This window comes from Ipomoea nil, unplaced genomic scaffold, assembly GCF_001879475.1.
Source record: "Ipomoea nil cultivar Tokyo-kokei standard unplaced genomic scaffold, Asagao_1.1 scaffold1576, whole genome shotgun sequence".
NCBI classification, from domain to species: Eukaryota; Viridiplantae; Streptophyta; class Magnoliopsida; order Solanales; family Convolvulaceae; genus Ipomoea; species Ipomoea nil.
Window position 1 is genome coordinate 2,957,790 of NW_017618004.1, and position 19,329 is coordinate 2,977,118.

The 19,329-nt window shown below is 33.0% G+C and overlaps 1 protein-coding gene and 1 long non-coding RNA gene across 2 annotated transcripts; one reads left to right on the forward strand and one right to left on the reverse strand.

Moving 5' to 3' along the window:
* Positions 1-3,753: 3,753 nt before the first annotated feature.
* On the forward strand, positions 3,754-8,766 carry LOC109190578. Its single transcript, XR_002055743.1, has 3 exons — positions 3,754-3,828; positions 4,676-4,753; positions 8,439-8,766. It is a non-coding gene; the product is annotated as an uncharacterized LOC109190578 (long non-coding RNA).
* Positions 8,767-9,841: 1,075 nt separating this feature from the next.
* Positions 9,842-11,712, reverse strand: LOC109190575 (cytochrome P450 83B1-like). The gene is made up of 2 exons (XM_019341085.1): positions 10,734-11,712; positions 9,842-10,605 (listed from the first exon to the last, which is right to left on the reverse strand). The coding sequence occupies exons 1-2, from the start codon at positions 11,613-11,615 to the stop codon at positions 9,991-9,993; spliced, it is 1,497 nt and encodes a 498-aa protein (XP_019196630.1). The 5' UTR covers positions 11,616-11,712; the 3' UTR covers positions 9,842-9,990.
* Positions 11,713-19,329: the final 7,617 nt, after the last annotated feature.

Consider the following 19,329-nt stretch of genomic DNA (forward strand, 5'->3'; position numbering starts at 1 on the left):
AATCCCATTGTCACTCTTAACTGTTTCAATACCCAGAAAAAAAAAAATTGGTTCACCAAGATCTCTGATTTTGAATGTAGCAGACAGTTTGGACAAGAGCTGAGACATAATACCTTGATCACTTCCCATTACAAGAATGTCATCCGCGTACACCAATAGATAAACCAAAGCAGAGTCTTTAGAGTAATAGAACAGAGAGACATCTGTCTTGGATGCTTGAAAGCCAACCGATAGTAAGAACGTATGTAGTCGATTAAACCAAGCTCTGGGAGCTTGTTTTAACCCATACAGAGATCTTTTTAACAAACAAATATGATTCGGGAAGTTAGCATCAATATAACCAGGGGGTTACTTCATATAAACTGTTTCAGCCAGATTACCATTCAGAAAAGCATTATGGACATCTAGCTGTTTGATAGACCACCCAGATGATAAAGCTAGAGATAAAAGGAGTCTTACGGTAGTAGGCTTTACCACTGGACTAAAAGTGTCGAAGAAGTCCTGACCTGGAACCTGATTAAAACCTTTCGCAACCAGCCTGGCTTTATGCCTTTCAATAGCACCATCAGCCTTTCTCTTCGTACGAAACACCCATTTACAGCCAATAATATTCATACCTGCAGTGGGTGGAACTAGAGACCATGTGTGGTTATGCAAGAGAGCATTGAATTCTTGGTCCATGGCTTCACGCCACTCAGGATATTTGACAGCTTGAGAGTGACATGTGGGTTCCGTGGGATGCACCTGAGCTGCTAGAGCAAAAAGAGGAGCATCTGCGTTGCTGCGAGTGGCCATAGAGTGAGTACGGACATTGGGCCTGATGGACCGCCACGTGGACGGCCTCGCCGGCGAGCAACAGGCTCCACAGGATCACCCGACGAGGCAGCCTGTCCGGGATCCACGGCTGGTTCGAATGAAGCAGGTAGCGGCGGTTCTGGCGGCTCATCATTAGACACGGCAGGAATAGGCGTGCTGTGACTGAGAACAGATTCCGCCCAAGGTCCAGAAAACGGAGTAGATAGATCCTGCATAGAAGTTTTAGTAGCAAAGGGAAAAACTTCTTCATCAAATCTGACATGCCTGCATGTGTAAATCTTATTAGTATGTAAGTCCATGCATCTGTACCCCCTAAATGACTCGGGATAACCTAGGAAGACACATGGAGAAGACCTGTATGACATCTTATGACGATTATATGGTCGAAGATCAGGGTAGCATAAACACCCAAAGACACGAAGAAAAAGATAGGAAGGATGGGATTTATGTAACAGGAGATGAGGATTGGAGTTATTTAATACAGAAGATGGCATTCTGTTAATTAAATAGACAGCAGTCTCAAAGGCAAAATCCCAAAATTTCAAAGGAACAGAGGCATGAGCTAGAAGAGCCAGACCAGTTTCAACAATGTGACGATGTTTTCGTTCAACACGACCATTCTGTTCATGTGTATAGGCACAGGATTGTCTATGTTGAATTCCTAATTGAACAAACGAAGAATGTAACTTTTTGTACTCAGCACCTAAATCAGACTGAATGGCCTTTATTTTGCAATTAAAAGACCGTTCAACAAGAGTACGAAATTTATCAAAGATGACATAGAGATCAGACATTAATTTCATAGGGAAGAACCATGTATAACGGGAATAGTCATCCACAAAGATCACAAAGTAACGGAAGCCAGAAGTAGATAAAGTGGGCGCAGGACCCCAAATGTCTGTGTAAATAAGATCTAGTACTTGAGAACTAGAGGAAACAACACGAGGGAGGGGAAAACGGGCAGATTTGCCTAGTTGACACGCATTGCATAAAGAGTTATTGCAACGAATATTATCACGAGACCCACTAACTAAACAAGATCGAAGTATATGGCTAAGAATACGGTTATGATGATGACCTAGACGATTGTGCCAAGTGGAAGTCGAGGCACTAGCGGAAAGAAACGCTGACGGAGACGAACTAGGTAATGAAAGTGTGTATAGTCCCCCCGAACTATTGCCCTGTAGAAGTATTTCCTTAGTATTGATATCCTTCACAACAAAAAAGAGGGGTGAAACTCAAAAAAGACTCTATTATCAGATGCAAACTTTTGAACAGATAATAAAGAATTAGACAAACGTGGAACGTGAAGTATATCAGACAATGTAAATGATCTAGAAGGGGTATTAAAAGAGGCATGGCCAACATGACTAATAGATAAACCCATACCGTCACCGACACGTAAAGTGTCATTACCAGTGTACTTCTCCGATGTAGAAAGGGCAGCTATGTTTGGAGTTGCATGATTTGTGGCTCCAGTGTCCGGAACCCAAGTATGAGAATTTGACGAGGTTTTAGGACCTAAACCATTATGAAACACCAAATTAGTCTGAGAACCCGGAGCCCCTAAATAACGCCGAAAACAATTGACTCCCGTGTGACCGAAATGTTTACAAATTTGACACGGATCATCATAGCGCCAAAAACAATTGGCTCCCGTGTGACCAAAACGTTTACAAATTTGACACGGATCATCATATCGCCAAAAACAATTGGCTCCCGTGTGACCAAAACCTTTACAAATTTGACACGGTTCATGAAGTCCACGACTACCACGACGCTGGTTGAGGTGTTGCGACATAAGGGACGACTGTGCAATTCAATATTTGACTAAGCTTTTTGCTTTTGATTTGCACAGCACGTGAACACTACAATTTAGAAACAACAAATATGTTCACCAATTTGAAATTCCCAAGAAAGCGTCGGTTCTTTGCTGATGATGCAGCTGCTCCAGAATTTGACTCCAATGCCCTACGGCGGTACTACCTCTACGACGGTCGACGAACAACACTGACCAAGGTTTTTTTTTTATTATTTTTTTTAGAGACAAAAAAAACCCTAGCTAACTGATACCAGATGAGAACTGATTGTATTGTATTTACTAAACTTAATTACAATGAGATCAGATGATGTGAATATATAGAATAGAGAGTCACAGTGTGAGAATGATAAGAAGTAGAGAGTCACAGTGTGACAGGGATAAGAAGTTCTAAACAGACTCATATATATAGAGTCCTAATACTTCGAACTCGGTAATTCGCCTTAGAACTTTCCTTGATCTTATACTTGACCTATACTAGTTCCAAAACACTAACAAATATCGTAAAACATTCAAAACAAGTATGAACCATAACTAAATGATAAGATAAAGGATTATGCAACTAAATTACTAAAATCATGAAAACTTCAAAAGGAATTTGTAAGTTAATTTTTATTATATCATTATAACAATATCTATTGTAACTATATATTTTGAATTATTTATTATCATCCTCTATTGACAGTAATTGTAACAATTGTCATTGACAAACTCTCAAAACAATTTTCACAACAACGAATGTAAATTAAAAAAAAAAATCAATGATTTCATTATTGTTGATGAAAAGTATGTACGCCAATTTATTACTCTTATTAAAATAAATAAATTAGTAGCTACAACAAAAAATAATACATATGCATTTAATTAATTTAGAATTAGATGTCTATAATGCCTTTATTTTAAAAAAATTATATTATTCATTATAAAAAAATATAAAAAGAGATATAATTTCATTATTTATATTATCTTTATTTTCTATAATTCAAAGATTCATTACCTTCAAATTTATTAATTTATTATATTTACTGTATTGTCCATTGTCTTCTTCTTACATTATCTTGTAATTAAATATCAAAGTTATAATACAATATATGTTTTATATATTTATTTACCAAGTATGTTTCCTTGAGCTGCTGCCACGTGCTTGTCCTTCAACAGCCGTCGATACTAAAATCTACCCTTCCCTTTCCGAGGTAAAACTCTTATCTCTCACTATGTATTCATCTATATGTACAGGAACAATTTAGTTTGTGATCTGATCATCTGATCTGAATTGAATTCTGTGGATTTCATTTATAATTGGTGTTTTATGTGCTGAATTATGAAATACTCTGCATTTCTGCTCACTCCTTTGTTTGGTTGAATTACTAGTGATGTTTTATTTGTGGAGTTTGGTTAGAGATGATTCGCACGGATTCTTATTATTCATCCCGATGGTTTAATTGCTTTTTACTTGCTTATTTATATTTGAATTAGTTGAGATGATGGAGATCACATTTCCTTGTTCGTCCATCCACCAATGACCATCCTCGGCCCCGAGATGAAGAGAGACTCTTCGTCTCCGAGTGCTCGGAGACGAAGTGCCTGACTTTGTTTCTGGTGGTCCGGAAGTTTTTTTTTTTTTTTTTTTCCTTATGATGAAATATGGATGATAATGGTGGAATTGATTATGATAATTATGGATTAATGATGATTATTGAACTAATCATGTAGTAATGATGGATTAAAGGTCATTAATCATGACTTAAAGAATGATGGTAATGATTGAATATGATTATAGTTAATCATGATTTAATGATGATGGGGATAAATGAATGTTGATTAGTAAATGGTGAATTTGTTATTAATGATTGGAGAGTGTTCAAGGTTAGTGATGATTATGGGAGGATAATGTTGGATTAATGATTAAAGATGATTAAGATTGATGATGATTAAGAAATTATGATGGGTACGTGATTATTGAATTGATGATGATATGGATTAATACTATTACTGATAATAATAGTATTGGTAATGAACAAAGCCTGCATTGATTCACAGGTTCTCCGATCGTTGAAGTGCGTGGCTAGTTAGGAGTTGAGCCTAGATTATATGTTTGGCTTTGGGCTTAGCTGTGAGGTAAGTTTTTATATCCGTTCAAATTACTTTGCCCTATCAAATTTGCTATTTATCTGATTTATGTCTTTAAACTGTTTTTAAAATGTGGTTATTTTTGTGTTGATTCGTGATTTCCAAACCTATATATATGTGAATATGTATCTATCTGGATGACTACAAAAATTATATGTGTTGAAGTTATTTTATTGACTGGTGTATAACCTATGAATATATATGGGTTATATATACCATATGTTCTTATGAAAGTATGGTTCCCTCATGCGCATAAAACTTGGTTACTGGGAATCTATTGTGATTTCTTTAACATAAAAGTGGTGTATAACCTATGAATATATATGGGTTATATATACCATATGTTCTTATGAAAGTATGGTTCCCGCATGCGCATAAAACTTGGTTACTGGGAATCTACTGTGATTTCTTTAACATAAATGCTTAAGGAGGCCTTGAAAACACACGACTTGGCGTTTTCTAGTAGGCCACCATTCATAGGCCAGCAAAGGTTGTCCTACAATGGTCTGGACATTGCGTTTTTACCTACTGTTGCAAAAATCGCGCCTAGGCGCTAGGCGGTCGGTTTCCTAGGCTCCCGCCTAGGCGCTCTAGGCACCTTAGGCGGTCCCTAGGCGCCTAAAGAACGTCTAGAGCTTTTTTCAACATTGTTTTTACCCCACAATGATTACCGGAGAGAGATTAAAAAAAAAAAAAAAAAAAAAAAAGATCTCTGTTATTCATCTCTTTAATTAGCCTCAAGAGATTGAAGCAGTTCCAGTCAATCCGGAAGATGAAGTCTCTGAAATGATCAATCGCATTTCGGAACTTTCCTTCTAGTACCAACAAATAAATTTAAGCGAGATAGCGATGTCTCTAACCAGCAACATTATTTGTCGGTCCACTTTTGGGTTAATGTGCAACGAGGAAGGGCAGAAAAAGAGGAGGTTCCACAAACTTTTGAATGAAGCTCAGGCAGTGTTCGTGCGAGGGTCGTTACTTGCTGATTTTTTCGCATCATTTGGCTGGATTATTGATAAATTCATTGCAAAGGTGGCAAGACTTGGGAGAGCTTTCAAGGGGCTGGATTCCTGTTATCAAGAGCTCATTGATAAGCATCTACATCCGAATAGGCCAAAATCAATGGATGGTGATAATGACATTTTACTAGGTTTGATGGAGTAGAATTCATCTTTGATCAATCTCACTTGAGATCATGTAAAAGCCGTCTTAATGGTAATTAAATTCAAAATTTTCCTTCCTTTGAATATGAAAATTTTGAATTTAATTACCATTAAGACGGCTTTTACGTGATCACTCCTTTACGTAATCTCAAGTGAGATTGACCAAAGATGAATTCTACTCCATCAAACCTAGTAAAATGTCATTATCACCATCCATTGATTTTGGCCTATTCGGATGTAGATGCTTATCAATGAGCTCTTGATAAAATGAATCCAGCCCCCCTGAAAAACTCTCTGGAGTCTTGCCACCTTTCCAATGAGCTTATCAATCCAGCCAAACGATGAGAAAAAAATCAGCAAGTAACGACCCTCCCACGAGCATTGCCAGAGCTTCATTCAGAAGTTTGTGGAACCTCCTCTTTTCCTGCCTTTCCTTGTCTTACCTTAATCCAAAAGCCGACCGACAAATTATATTGCTGGTTAGAGACATCGCTATCTCGCTTAAATTTATTTCTTGGTACTAGAAGGCAAGTTTCGAAATGCAATTGATCATTTTAGAGACTTCATCTTCACGGATTGGCTGGAACTGCTTCACTCTCCTGAGGCTAAAGAGATGAAAGAACGGAGATTTACTTTTTTTATCTCTCTCCAGTAATCATTGTAGAGTGAAAACGCAATATCCAGGCCACTTTAGAACAACCTTTGCTGGCCTATGAATGATGGCCTGCTAGAAAACGCCAATGGGACGTCGCCAAGTGGTAAGGCAACGGGTTTTGGTTCCGCCATTCGGAGGTTCGAATCCTTCCGTCCCAAATCTCATTAACAATCAACCAAGTAACCAATTTGTTTTCTTTGAATATTTTTTTGAAGTATTTCGGGTTTGGCTCTAATGAAAAATGAGAAATCTATATAGAAGTGTGTTTTCAAGGCCTCCTTAGCCATTGTTGCTGAAGAAATCACAATAGCATCCCTTCCTTAGCCATTGTTGCTGAAGAAATCACAATAACATCCCTTTAACCAAGTTTCATGCGCATCAGGGAACCATACTTTTTGAAAAGTTTCCACAGGAAGACATGAAGCTCTGCACTATGAGATTGAAAGCCCCGGAGGACCAGGTGGCCGGGAAGTAGCAGGAGAAATGTAATAATAAATGAAAATAAGGGTGAAGAAAGAGTAGTAATAATAACACCATTTTTGTGTATTTTCTAGCCCTTAAAGGCTTAAACTAACAAAGAAGCTAAGCGACGAATTGAAGCTCCAAACTAGCTAGACTTTTTATAGTACACCAAGAGAGTGATGTGGAAGCTGAGAATTGAAACTAGCAACCTTAGCTTGGACCCTGTTTGGTAATATAGTTTATAAAACAATTTTAGCTTATTTGATCACTAGTTGTTTAACTTAGTTAAATAATCAATATGAGTGTTTGATTAATTAGCTTTTTGTAACAGTTTATTCTTTCAAAATGCCAGAATTAAAAAAAAAATGTTCAAAACTGCTTTTTCGATTAGCTTTTTGATAAAGTCATTTTGCATGTAATCAACTATTAGCAAACAGCTAATTTATCAAACATTTTTTTTAATAATAATCAGCTAAGGTTATCAACTAGTCAAACTCACTAATCCAATCGGTTAAGAACTATTTACCAAACACTCCCTTGATATTTATATGCAAGATAAAAGTGAACTTTTTTTTTTTTTAAGTGTAGTAGTGTAGTACTAGGAAGGTGCATGAGAAAAAAAAATGTAAAATGACAATTTAGTGTATATCATTTTGTTTTTCTTTACATGCTGGAATAGCTGATTGATTTGTGCATTGAATTTTCCCTCACACGTGTATCAACTGAGAAGATTGATCTATAGGTTCCAGGCTAGCTGGTTAAAAGCCTAGAAGCGTAGTTAAATAGATTTCTATAATTTTTTTACTAGTAATTTTAGCACAAGACGGAAGTCTTTTGTTAACTTTTTAAAATGAATTTGTAGTTGTGATTTTTTTTTGAAAGAATAATCAGCTGAGCATATATTAATGAAAGAGAGCCAAAATAAAGTCAAGAGGGACAACGTCCAGCTAAAGTATGAGCTATTGAATAAACTGTCTAGAGACTAAAATAAATGAGCAAGTAGTAAACATAGATCTGATTGCCAAACAATCAGTGGTAATAATCCCAATGTGGGATCTTGGTCTGATGCTGGTAGCGGAGAGATATGGGTGTAAATTCGTGCAATCCGTGTAAAGGGCAACTGCTAACAAATCTCGGTCCCTGAGTCAAGATAGGACCTCTTTGCAAGCTAATGTTTCAGCCATAAGTGCATCTGTACAAAACGATAGGGGTCGATTGTAGTTGTGATTAGGTAAGCATATTCTTCAAAATGTGCCTTTTTAAGTGTTTATGCAATGGTATGAATAGCAGTAAATAAGTATATCGTTGTATACCCTTTTTACATATATCAATTAATTTACTCAACTAATTATATCAAATAAGTTTAACTAAACTTATATAATTTATCTCAAAGGCATTTGTAGATATTGAGTTTGGAAGATATTCATCAATTACATTGAGGAGGCTAGAAGAAAAACATCTTCATCAACTATTGGTTTTTCACAAAAATCTTGTCGTAAAAGAAAAGCAAATAACTTAGCAATTGACCATGTGACTGATAAACTTGGTGGTATGAGCTTGCAAAAGCCCTTCAGTCTTTACATATATAATTGCATCAATGAAAATTACATTTATGAGCAAGTAATGACTATTGATCATGGATTTGATAAAGAAGGTAGATATGTGTAACACATTTGAATATTTGATGAAAAATGAGGTAGAAGCTAGAATTTTCAAGGCTAAAAGTGTCAAGATGAAGAAGATATGGATTGAAGACTTTTTGATGTAGGCTATTACAACTTTTATTTATATTGGTTAGAACATGAGACTTTATTTCTTTATCAGGTATTATAAGACTAGTTTTTGTTGTTTGGAAAAAAAAAAAAAAAAAAAAAAAACATTATTGATTATGTTGGAACATGTATTGCGCTCCACGTTGGTCATCTGTTTGGAATCTTGCTTCAATTTCCACAGTCTATCCCAGTCCCTATCGGGAGCTTCATTATCATTCACAGCTGCCACACAATATGCTTTTTCCAACTCAATTTTCAACACCATAGTTCTTGTGTTACCTTGTTTGGTTCGATTTAAGTGAAGAATCTCTTGGTAGATTGCAATATTATCAATGATTTGACGTCCTAGCACGAAGGTGCTCTGCTCGGTCCCCACCACGTACATTCAAAAACCCCTTAAGTCTGTTTGTGATGACCTCTCGTTATAATCTTGTAGTTGACATTGCATAAGTTGATTGGCCGGAACTGATTGACCTTATTGGATTTTTTAATTTCTGGATCAATGCTAGTAAGGTTCCAGCTTTCTTAGCTTTCATGCATCCCTTCTCAAAGAACTCATCCACCATGTTTGTAATATCATCTCCAACGATTTTCCAAACCTTTTGGTAAAAGCCTGCTGGAACCCATATTAACATTTTTTGTGAGACCAATCAAATGATAATAAAAATTTAAAAGGCTTTGCAGGTGCGTGATAGGCACTCTTTTTTTGTCAGAATTTCTTTTTCTTGTTTTTTTTTTTTTTCTCTTCTCTCTTCCCTCTCTTTCATACCTTGTCCCTACAAAAGTCAAAAAAAGAAAAAAAAAAAAAAATTATTGTTGAGGTTGCTCTAATAAATTTTCATTTTCCCTCCTTTCACCTCGATCTCTCCTATACCTAAGCTCAAAAAAATGAAAAATTGGTGGAGGTGCTCTCAGTTTTGGCTATTATATCATTAATTAATCCCAATGTTACCTTGAAATTGAACACAAACTAAACCTTTTTTTTTTGGCAAAGCTAGAAGAGCAAAACATATTGTACATATTGTTTGATTACAAATGGACCGAATTGAAGCACAAGTGAAATATTAAACACACAGTACATCTATAAAATGCATAATGAACGTGAAAGCTTATTAACAACAAACTTATGCATAGTAACTTCATATTTGATTATTTGCAGATCCCATAGTTGATCTACACCTGAGCACTTTTAGCAAAAAGACACAGATGGTTCTTCTTATGCATAGCAAGTCCAGGCAATGATTCAGTGTCAATGTCTTCTTTCTTCATCCAAGAAGGTAGTTCCCAATCAAATGCATAAAGAAGATTAGCAAGTGCAAGCTCTGCTACTACAAGCCCTAGTGCCATTCCGGGACACATTCTCCGACCTGCTCCAAATGGAATGAGTTCAAAGTTTTGTCCTTTGTAATCGATGTTGCAATCAAGAAATCTCTCTGGATAGAACTCTTCTGGAGCTTTCCAATACTCGGGGTCCCTAGCAATGGCCCAAGCGTTTATAACGACAATCATTTTTGGCTTGATTTCGTACTCATCAATCGTGCATTTGGAAATGATTTCTCTTGTAACCAAGAGTGGGATCGGTGTGTACAATCTCAAAGTTTCTTTTATGACTGCCCTGAAATATGGTAGTTGTTTAATGTCGTCTTCATATACTTTGCCGGCTTTCTCCCCTATCAACTCTCTGATTTCTTTTTGGACTTTATTCATCACTCTCGGATCTTTCATTAGAGCTGTCATAGCCCAGATTATAACAACTGCACTCGTGTCCGTCCCACCAACGAAAACGTTCTGAATATTATGCATAATAAAGAACCTAATTAATGATAAATTTGAAATAAAAATAAAATAAAATAAAATGCAAAACCTAATTTAATAAAATATGTAGATCAAGGAAGGAAAACTTTGAATTTAATTACCATTAACACAGCTTTAATGTGATCCCAAGTGAGATTGACCAAAGATGAATTCTCTTCCATCAAACCCAGTAAAATATCAATTATATCACCATTCATTGAATTTGGCCTATTTGGATGTAGATGCTTATCAATGAGTTCTTGATAAAAGGAATCTAGCCCTTTGAAAGCTCTCTCGAGTCTTGCCAGCTTTCCAGTGAGCTTATCAATCCAGCCAAACAATGGGAAAAAATCAGCAAGTAACGACCCTCCCACGAGCATTGCCTGAGCTTCATTCAGAAGTTTGTGGAACCTCCTCTTTTCCTGCCCTTCCTCATCGTACCTTAACCCAAAAGCCGACCGACAAATTATGTTACTAGTTAGAGACATCATTATCTCGCTTAGATTTACTTGTTGGTACGAGATAGCAAGTTTCGAAATGCGATTGATCATTTGAGAAACTTCGTCTTCACGGATTGGCTGGAATTGCTTCACTCTCCTTAGGCTAAAGAGATGAAGAACAGAAATCTTTTTCATTTCTCTCCAGTAATCATTGTAGGGTGAACACGCAATGTCCAGGCCACTATAGGACAATCTTTGCTGGCCTATGAATGATGGCCTGCTAGAAAACGCCAAGTCTTGTGTTTTCAAGGCCTCCTTAGCCATTGTTGCTGAAGAAATTACAACAGCTTCCCGATAACCAAGTTTCATGCGCATCAGGGAACCATACTTTTTGGAAAGTTTCCACAGGAAGACATGAAGCTCTGCACTCTGAAATTGATGCAAGTTCCCAATGATTGGAAGCCCCGGAGGACCAGGTGGCTGGGAAGTAGCAGGAAAATTGTAATAATAAATGAAAATAAGAGTGAAAGGCAGAAGAAATAGTAAAACTAGTAATAACACCATTTTTAATTTGTGTATTTTCAAACCTTTAAACTAACAAATTAAAGAAGCTAAGCAACGAATTGAAGCTCCAAACTAGACTTTTTATACTACACCAAGAGAGTGATGGAAGCTGAGAATTGAAGCTAGCAGCCTTGATATTTATATGCAGGATAAGGTGAACTTTTTGTTTCTCTTTTTTTTTTTTTTAGTGTAGTAGTGTAGTACTATTTTGTGTACATCGTTTTTTTTTTTACGTGCTGGAATAGCTGATTGATTTGTGCATTAAATTTTCCCTCACACTGTCACACATGTATCAACTGAGAATTGAAGATTGCTATGATCTATTGGTTCCTGCCTGACTAGCTAGCATCTCCAATAGTATTGATTTTTTTTTTTTTTTTTTTGTGGTTTTTGAAGCATCGTCAACTAGAAAAGAGATGAGCAAAAAAAACAAATAAACAAAAAAACAAAAAAAAAAAAAAAACAAAACAGTAAGATGTCAGGCAAAAAAACTTCAGATTTATGCGCTCAACGCGCAGAGAAGGGGAAACTTTTTTCCTTTTCTTTATCCTCTTAGGCCCTAAAAAAATTATTTCTCCTGTAAAATATTATCTCTCACTTCTAAGGCAATTTATATCCTACACCACCGCGCACGTTGCACTATGCGCCTAGATGCAAAACGACGTCGTTTTAATTATTATTTTTTTTTTTAAATTTCTCGCCCCAGTGAATGGCAGTAGTTTTTTCTTAAAAAAAAAAACCCGCTGTTCAAGAATGTACATAATGTTATACTAGAATACACATAATGTTATACATGAATGTACATAATTATATAACAAAATATACATACTCTTTTTAAAAGATAATACACATAATCTAACATAATACATAATAAACATAAACTTTTAACATAATACACATCAACTCTTAACATAATACACACAAATTTTCTGATTCGGATGTACATAATTGTATAAAAAGAATGTACATAATTGTATAAAAAATACATATAACTGTATGAATCAATACACATAACGTTGTGAACAAATACACATAACGTTGTGAACAAATACACATAATCTCAGCAACTTCCTACCGCGCCTCCCAACACTACCCCAAAACGACGTCGTTTTGGGAGCCGCGCGGCGCACAGTGCTATGTGCGCCGTGGTGTAGGATATAACGATTGCACTTCTAACTCATAAAAAAAAAAAAAAATCAAGAAAATTACACTGTACTGATGGTGATGCTCAGCCCAGAAGGGTAGTTAAATAGATTTCTATAATTTTTTTACTAGTAAATTTAGCACAAGAGATGTGCACAACAGAAGTCTTTTATTAACTTTTTAAAATGAATTTGTAGTTGTGATTAGGTAAGCATATTCTTCAAAATGTGCCTGGTGTATTCAATCATGACTTTCATTGAGTTTTAAAGATTTTTAAGAACTTTAAAAGTTTAGAGGTATTCAATTCAAACTTTTAGAGAGTCTTTAAAAGTCAGGCGGTATTCAATCAAGATTTTTAAAGAGTCTTTAAAAGTTTTAAAAGTCGGGTGGTATTCAATTAAAACTTTTAAAGAGTCTTTAAAAGTCCTGCGCTATTCAAAAAGTTATGAACTTTTGTAGACTTTTTAATTTTAGGACTTTTGTAGACTTTTCCTTCACAAATATAAATAGTTGAAATCCAACCATCAACCCCAAGATTTCAAAAAAACAAAAATTCTACCAACTTTTTAATGTTTTCCCAATCTATTTAAACTCTATCTTTTCTCCCTATTTAAACTTTATAAACCTATCTAAATTCAATAAAAAAAAATTCTTCATTATCCTATAATTTTTTCATACCTAAACTCTACCAATTTTCTCTCTCTCCTAAACTTTACAATCTTCCTCTAAAAATTCGAAATTATATTATTTTTACTTCATTATTACTTGTTTATTTTTTATTTTTTTATTATTTTTATGTTTATATTTGTGATATATATTTTTTTAACAATAGGTTATTACAAATAGCACACTACTATTCGCAACAATAATTCGTGGCTACAAACAGTAACATCTGTTGTTCGCAGTCTCAAATTGCTATTATTGCAAATAATAGTTCTTTGCTTGATGCCTAGCAATATATCAAGTATATATATATATATATATATATATATATATATATATATATATATATATATATATATATATTAATATTATTTTTTTATGCAACTTGTAATTATATTTTTAAATATTTTATTTGGTCAATTCTTTTACTTTAAATTTTAGTGTTCAATATTGTTATGAATTTATAATGAAATAGTTTTTTTTTAATAATATATAAGTAATTAGCATATAAGTCTCATCATACTATGGATAAAAATAATAATATTGAGAATGTTGATGTGGGTGAAAAACTATATATAATACGAATAATTTTATAATATATTATAACATGTTTTGTAAGTAAATTATAAATGATAAGAATCAAAATCATTGAAAGTTTGTAAGAATGTATTCAATTTAGAATTTCAATGACTTTTGTAGGCTTTTTAAAATAAAAAGTTGATTAAATTTTATGAAAGTCAATCAAAGTTTATTAAAATCAATCATTTTAAAAGTCTACAAAAGTCATGATTGAATACACCCTTCTTAGTTTTTAAGTGTGTATGCATGCATGGTATGAATCGCAGTAAATAAGTATATTGTTTGTATATATCCTTTTTTACATATATCAATTAATTTACTCAAATAATTTTAACCACACCTATATAATTTAACAATTATCATCTGCAACTTTAACGTTTAGCTTTATAGGTAATCTTTCCACATGCTAATAATTTTAGAATTACGTATTACTGTTAATTAGAAAATTATAAAACTAAAAAAATATATTTAAAAAAAAAAAACATTTTCTTCAAAATATAAGATAAAAGATAGACGTTAACATATAAAAATTTATCATTTCATATCTGTCTACATATATCAATCACTCAACTAATTTTATCAATTATTTCTAACCACAAATCCAGTCATATAATTTATCAGATTTCATTGTCAACTTTTAAAGTTTAGCTATTTAGGGAAACTTTCAAGTTGTTAGGACTCTGGTCTATTTACACGAGACAGTATTGTTTTTGAAAAAAAAAAAAAATCTATTTACAGAAATTGTATATTTTCTAAAGATTACCTGCTTTTGATAAATCTTGTACCTATTTGGAGAAATTAAATATTTGAAGAATTTATAGTTTTGGAAGATCATGTGTTGAGAAACATATTACTATATTGAAAAGGATTTATATTTTGAAAATCTTTGTTCTGAGAGATATATGATCTATGGTGATATTATAGAATTCGGTGAGAACTCCTATTTTAAGAAATGGTATTTTGATAGCCTATGGGCAATGAAAAATAATAAAAATGTATTATTTTAATTTGGAGGATATGTTTATAAAAATATATTATTTTAGAGGATATATGAGAATTGTGGGTTAAATATCCTATGCAATTAAATAATTGTACACTTTCAAATATTAGAATTGTTTATAATTTCATCTTTAATTTTATTATCTAAGTATATAATATAAAATTTCATCTGTGCATCGTACATGCATCACGTGTATCGCACGAGTAATTGGACAATTATTTGCTCGAATTCAAGCAATGATAATATCAGAAAACATAATTAATCGATCCAACTCATGCATTTCATCATTTACACTATATAATATTCGTTGTTATAATTTATATAATTATATATCGATCCAAATATTCTTAAAATATTATAACAAGTTCATTATGTACAACGTACGGGTGAAAATACTAGTTAAAGACTTAAAGCATAAAAGGGCATTAAAAAATACAATTTCAAATCAAGTTTCCCATAGAAGAAGGTGGTCAACAATCCATTACTTTTGTGTAATGGTGCTTAAATAGAGTTTTACTACATGTATTCGTAAGGATGGAGTCAGAATTTTTTTTTAGTGGGGGTGGAACATTATAACAAAAGAAATAGTTTGAAAAAATAAAAAATAAAACACTTACAAATTAAAGTATAGGCATAAATATTATTGGATATGAGCTAAAAATAAAACATATCAAAACTTTATAAAAATATTCATAACAAAATATGAACCATAATTAATTTGATAACATAATTAGAATAGAAAATAAATTATTAATTACACATCTCATTAATAATATAAAAGAATGATATATATATATATATATATATATATATATATATATATATATATATATATATATATATATATATATATGAGAGGTTCCCATGTGGTTGTGCGAAGGAACGCACCTTAAGCATTAAACTGTCACACTTTAAGTACACAACACACTCACATTAAGCACACAAACAAAACACCTTAAGGACACAAATCTGACGCACATTAAGCACAAAACTCACACACATTAAGCACAAAACTCACGCACATTAAGCACAAAACTCATGCACCTTAAGTTTCAACAACTACTCACATTAAGAGCACCAATCTAACGCACATTAAGCACAAAACTCACGCACCTTAATTAAGTACAAAACTCACGCACATTAATCATCGTACAACCGCACAGGAACTTAATTCTCTCTCTCTCTCTCTCTCTCTCTCTCTCTCTCTATATATATATATATATATATATATATATATATATATATAGGGTGGGGTGGGGGTGGGGGTGGGAAGGGGGCAGTTGCCCCCACTGTAGCTCCGCCTCTGTGTACTTCCAAATCTTACTCTCAATTTTTACTCTCTGATATGGCAGGCTCTGATAAGTTACTTTTTCCATGTGGATCTCAATACAAGTGTCTACATCAAGATTTTGTGTGCAAATAAAAATTTGGAATAAAATATAAGAGTACACATAGTATTTTCCGCTTAAAATGACAAAAGACAACTCATTCTGGGGAGTTGCAAAGCATCAAGTAAATGTATAGTATCAGCAACCAAAATAGTTTGAATTCAACTATTATACCTAGCACTATGTCATCATAACATTAAAGGACAAGCATATTTAGGCTACATCAACAAACATTAACTAGGTCAGCATGGATAGCTCAGTTAATTTTTACGTAACGGTGAATAGCTCAATTGGTTATGGGTGACAAATTATTTGAAAGGACAAAAAAAAAAAAAAAAAAAAAAAAAAAAAAAAAAAAAAAAAAACATTAACTAGTGTGCACTGAAATGAATAGCTTCTTCATCCCATTAACAACAATATCGTCTTCTTCTTCTTTCACCACTTTATTTACTTGAGGTTGTGCATCTCTCACTACTATCTTTTCACATCCAAATTGGTCAAATAAGACAAAATCAAACAGGCTATAACCACCATAGGAGAAAACCAAGCAATCTCCATTTGTGATAGAGTTATCTTCAACAAATTTTCTCCAATTGTTCTGAAAACACAAACCATCCCAGTTTCTGTCATCTCCATGCTCCAAACTTTCTTAAAACAATTCCTAAGCATTACCTTTTTTAGAACAACTCTTCCCATAGATTCCTTAACGAGATGGGAACTTACTATTAGGGAATATGTCCGATTGGATAAGCAAATTAATGAGAAAATCATAGATCAGTTTCAGAACAGGAAAGCAAGATCTAAACAACAACTAAACACACACACACAAAAGGCAACATTCTTGATCAAACTTTTAGATTTAAATATAATCTTACATAAACCGAATAAAAATGGGGTTTCATGTATACAAACCAATTTTGACAAAAATGCTTGCAGAATCTGAAAGTTCTTACTGAGCCAGTCATGTCCAAGAACATATCTTTACTATTAATCTTCTTCTTCTTCTTATAACATCTCTACTACTAATATTAGAATTGTTTATAATTTCATCTTTAATTTTATTATCTAAATATAATAAAAAAAATTCATATGTGCATCACCCGTGCGTGTATCGAGCGAGTAATTGGGCAATTATTTGCTCAAATTCATGCGAAGATAAAATCAGAAACATAATCGGTCAAATCCATTTCATCAATTGCACTATATAATATTCGTACGTTGTTATAATCCGTGCATAACACGTGTATCGCACGGATAATTGGACAATTATTTGCTCGATTTTGTTTTTAATTTCCTAACTAGCTAGATAAAAATTAAATATATTAGGCCCTTTAAAATTTGAGACCATATACTGTTGCACAACTTGCACAACCCAAAATCTGACCATGTCCTTATATAATTTAACAATTATCATATGCAACTTTATCGTTTAGCTTTATAGGGAAACTTTCCACATGCTAATCATTTTAGAATTACGTATTAGTGTATTACTGTTAATTAGCATTCAAAAAAAAAAGTATTACTGTTAATTAGAAAATTATAAAACTAAAAAATATATTTTAAAAAAAAAAACATTTTCTTCAAAATATAAGATAAAAGATACGCGTTAACATATAAAAATTTATCATTTCATATCTGTCTACATATATCAATCACTCAGCAACTAATTTTATCAATTATTTCTAACCACAAATCCAGTCATATAATTTATCAAATTTCATTGTCAACTTTTAATGTTTAGCTATTTAGTGGGTTTCATTAGACATTATTGAGCATATAAACATAAATATGCAATCCAACTATCAGTTTAAATTTTTAGTTGAGATGAAACACATGTTTCAATTGTAAATGTGTCTTTACACAGGTGAGGGAGCGTGTTGAGTATATAAACACACATGAACGTACAATCCAATTATCAGCTTAGATTTTGAGTTGAGATAGAACACATGCTTCAATTGTCGAGCAATGCCTTTGAAGACACCAAAAAATATCTAAAGAATAACGACACAATTACGACATCATTTGCATTACGTACGGGATTCGAATTCTTTATTTTCTTTTCTCCTTTCTTTCCTCTCATCAAACTAATTTCTGAAACAAAAAAATGGTTTCCAAAACCAAATTATGGTTTCAGATACCAAATCAGAAACCAAAATTGGCATCTGAAACCATAATTTGGTTTGGGATATTAAAGTTTGATTTATGAAATTAAAATATGATTTAGGAAATTAGCTCAGTTTATAAAATTGAGTTTACTTCAACTCTAATTTTGATTGTTTCTTTCAATTTTATAAGGGTTAATTCCATTTTTGGTCCTAGATTTATAGGTGGCAATCTCATTGTAGTCATTCTTTTTCAGAACATCCATTTTTTGTCTTAGTAGTATTTTTGTAGCATGCCCACTTTTGATCATCCGTCAACAAAATCGTTAAAATATTGTTAAATATAAGACCATTTCGATCATTTTTATAAAAATTGGGTTAACTCACTATATTTTTATTTTTATTTTTTTGAAAAGAAATCATAATTGAAGACCTAAATGTCCTTGTATTCTACAAAATTTAAACGGTTTTGTTGATGGAGGACCAAAAATGATCGTGTCACATTAATACTAGAACCAAAGAATGATGATTTGAAAAAAAAAAAAAAAAAAAAAAAAAAAAAACTACAAGTGAAATGTCAACTATAAATCTAATACCAAAAATGGAATTAACTCATTTTATAAATATAAAATACATACTCTATTATCAATTACTCAGATCAACTAATTTTTTCAATTATTATTTCTAACCACAAATCCAGTCATATAATTTATCAAATTTCATTGTCAACTTTTAAAGTTTAGCTATTTAGGGAACTTTCAAGTTTCATTACGCATGTTGAACAATGCCTTTGACAGACGCCAAAAAATATCAAAGGATATTGAGAATCATTTGAAAAC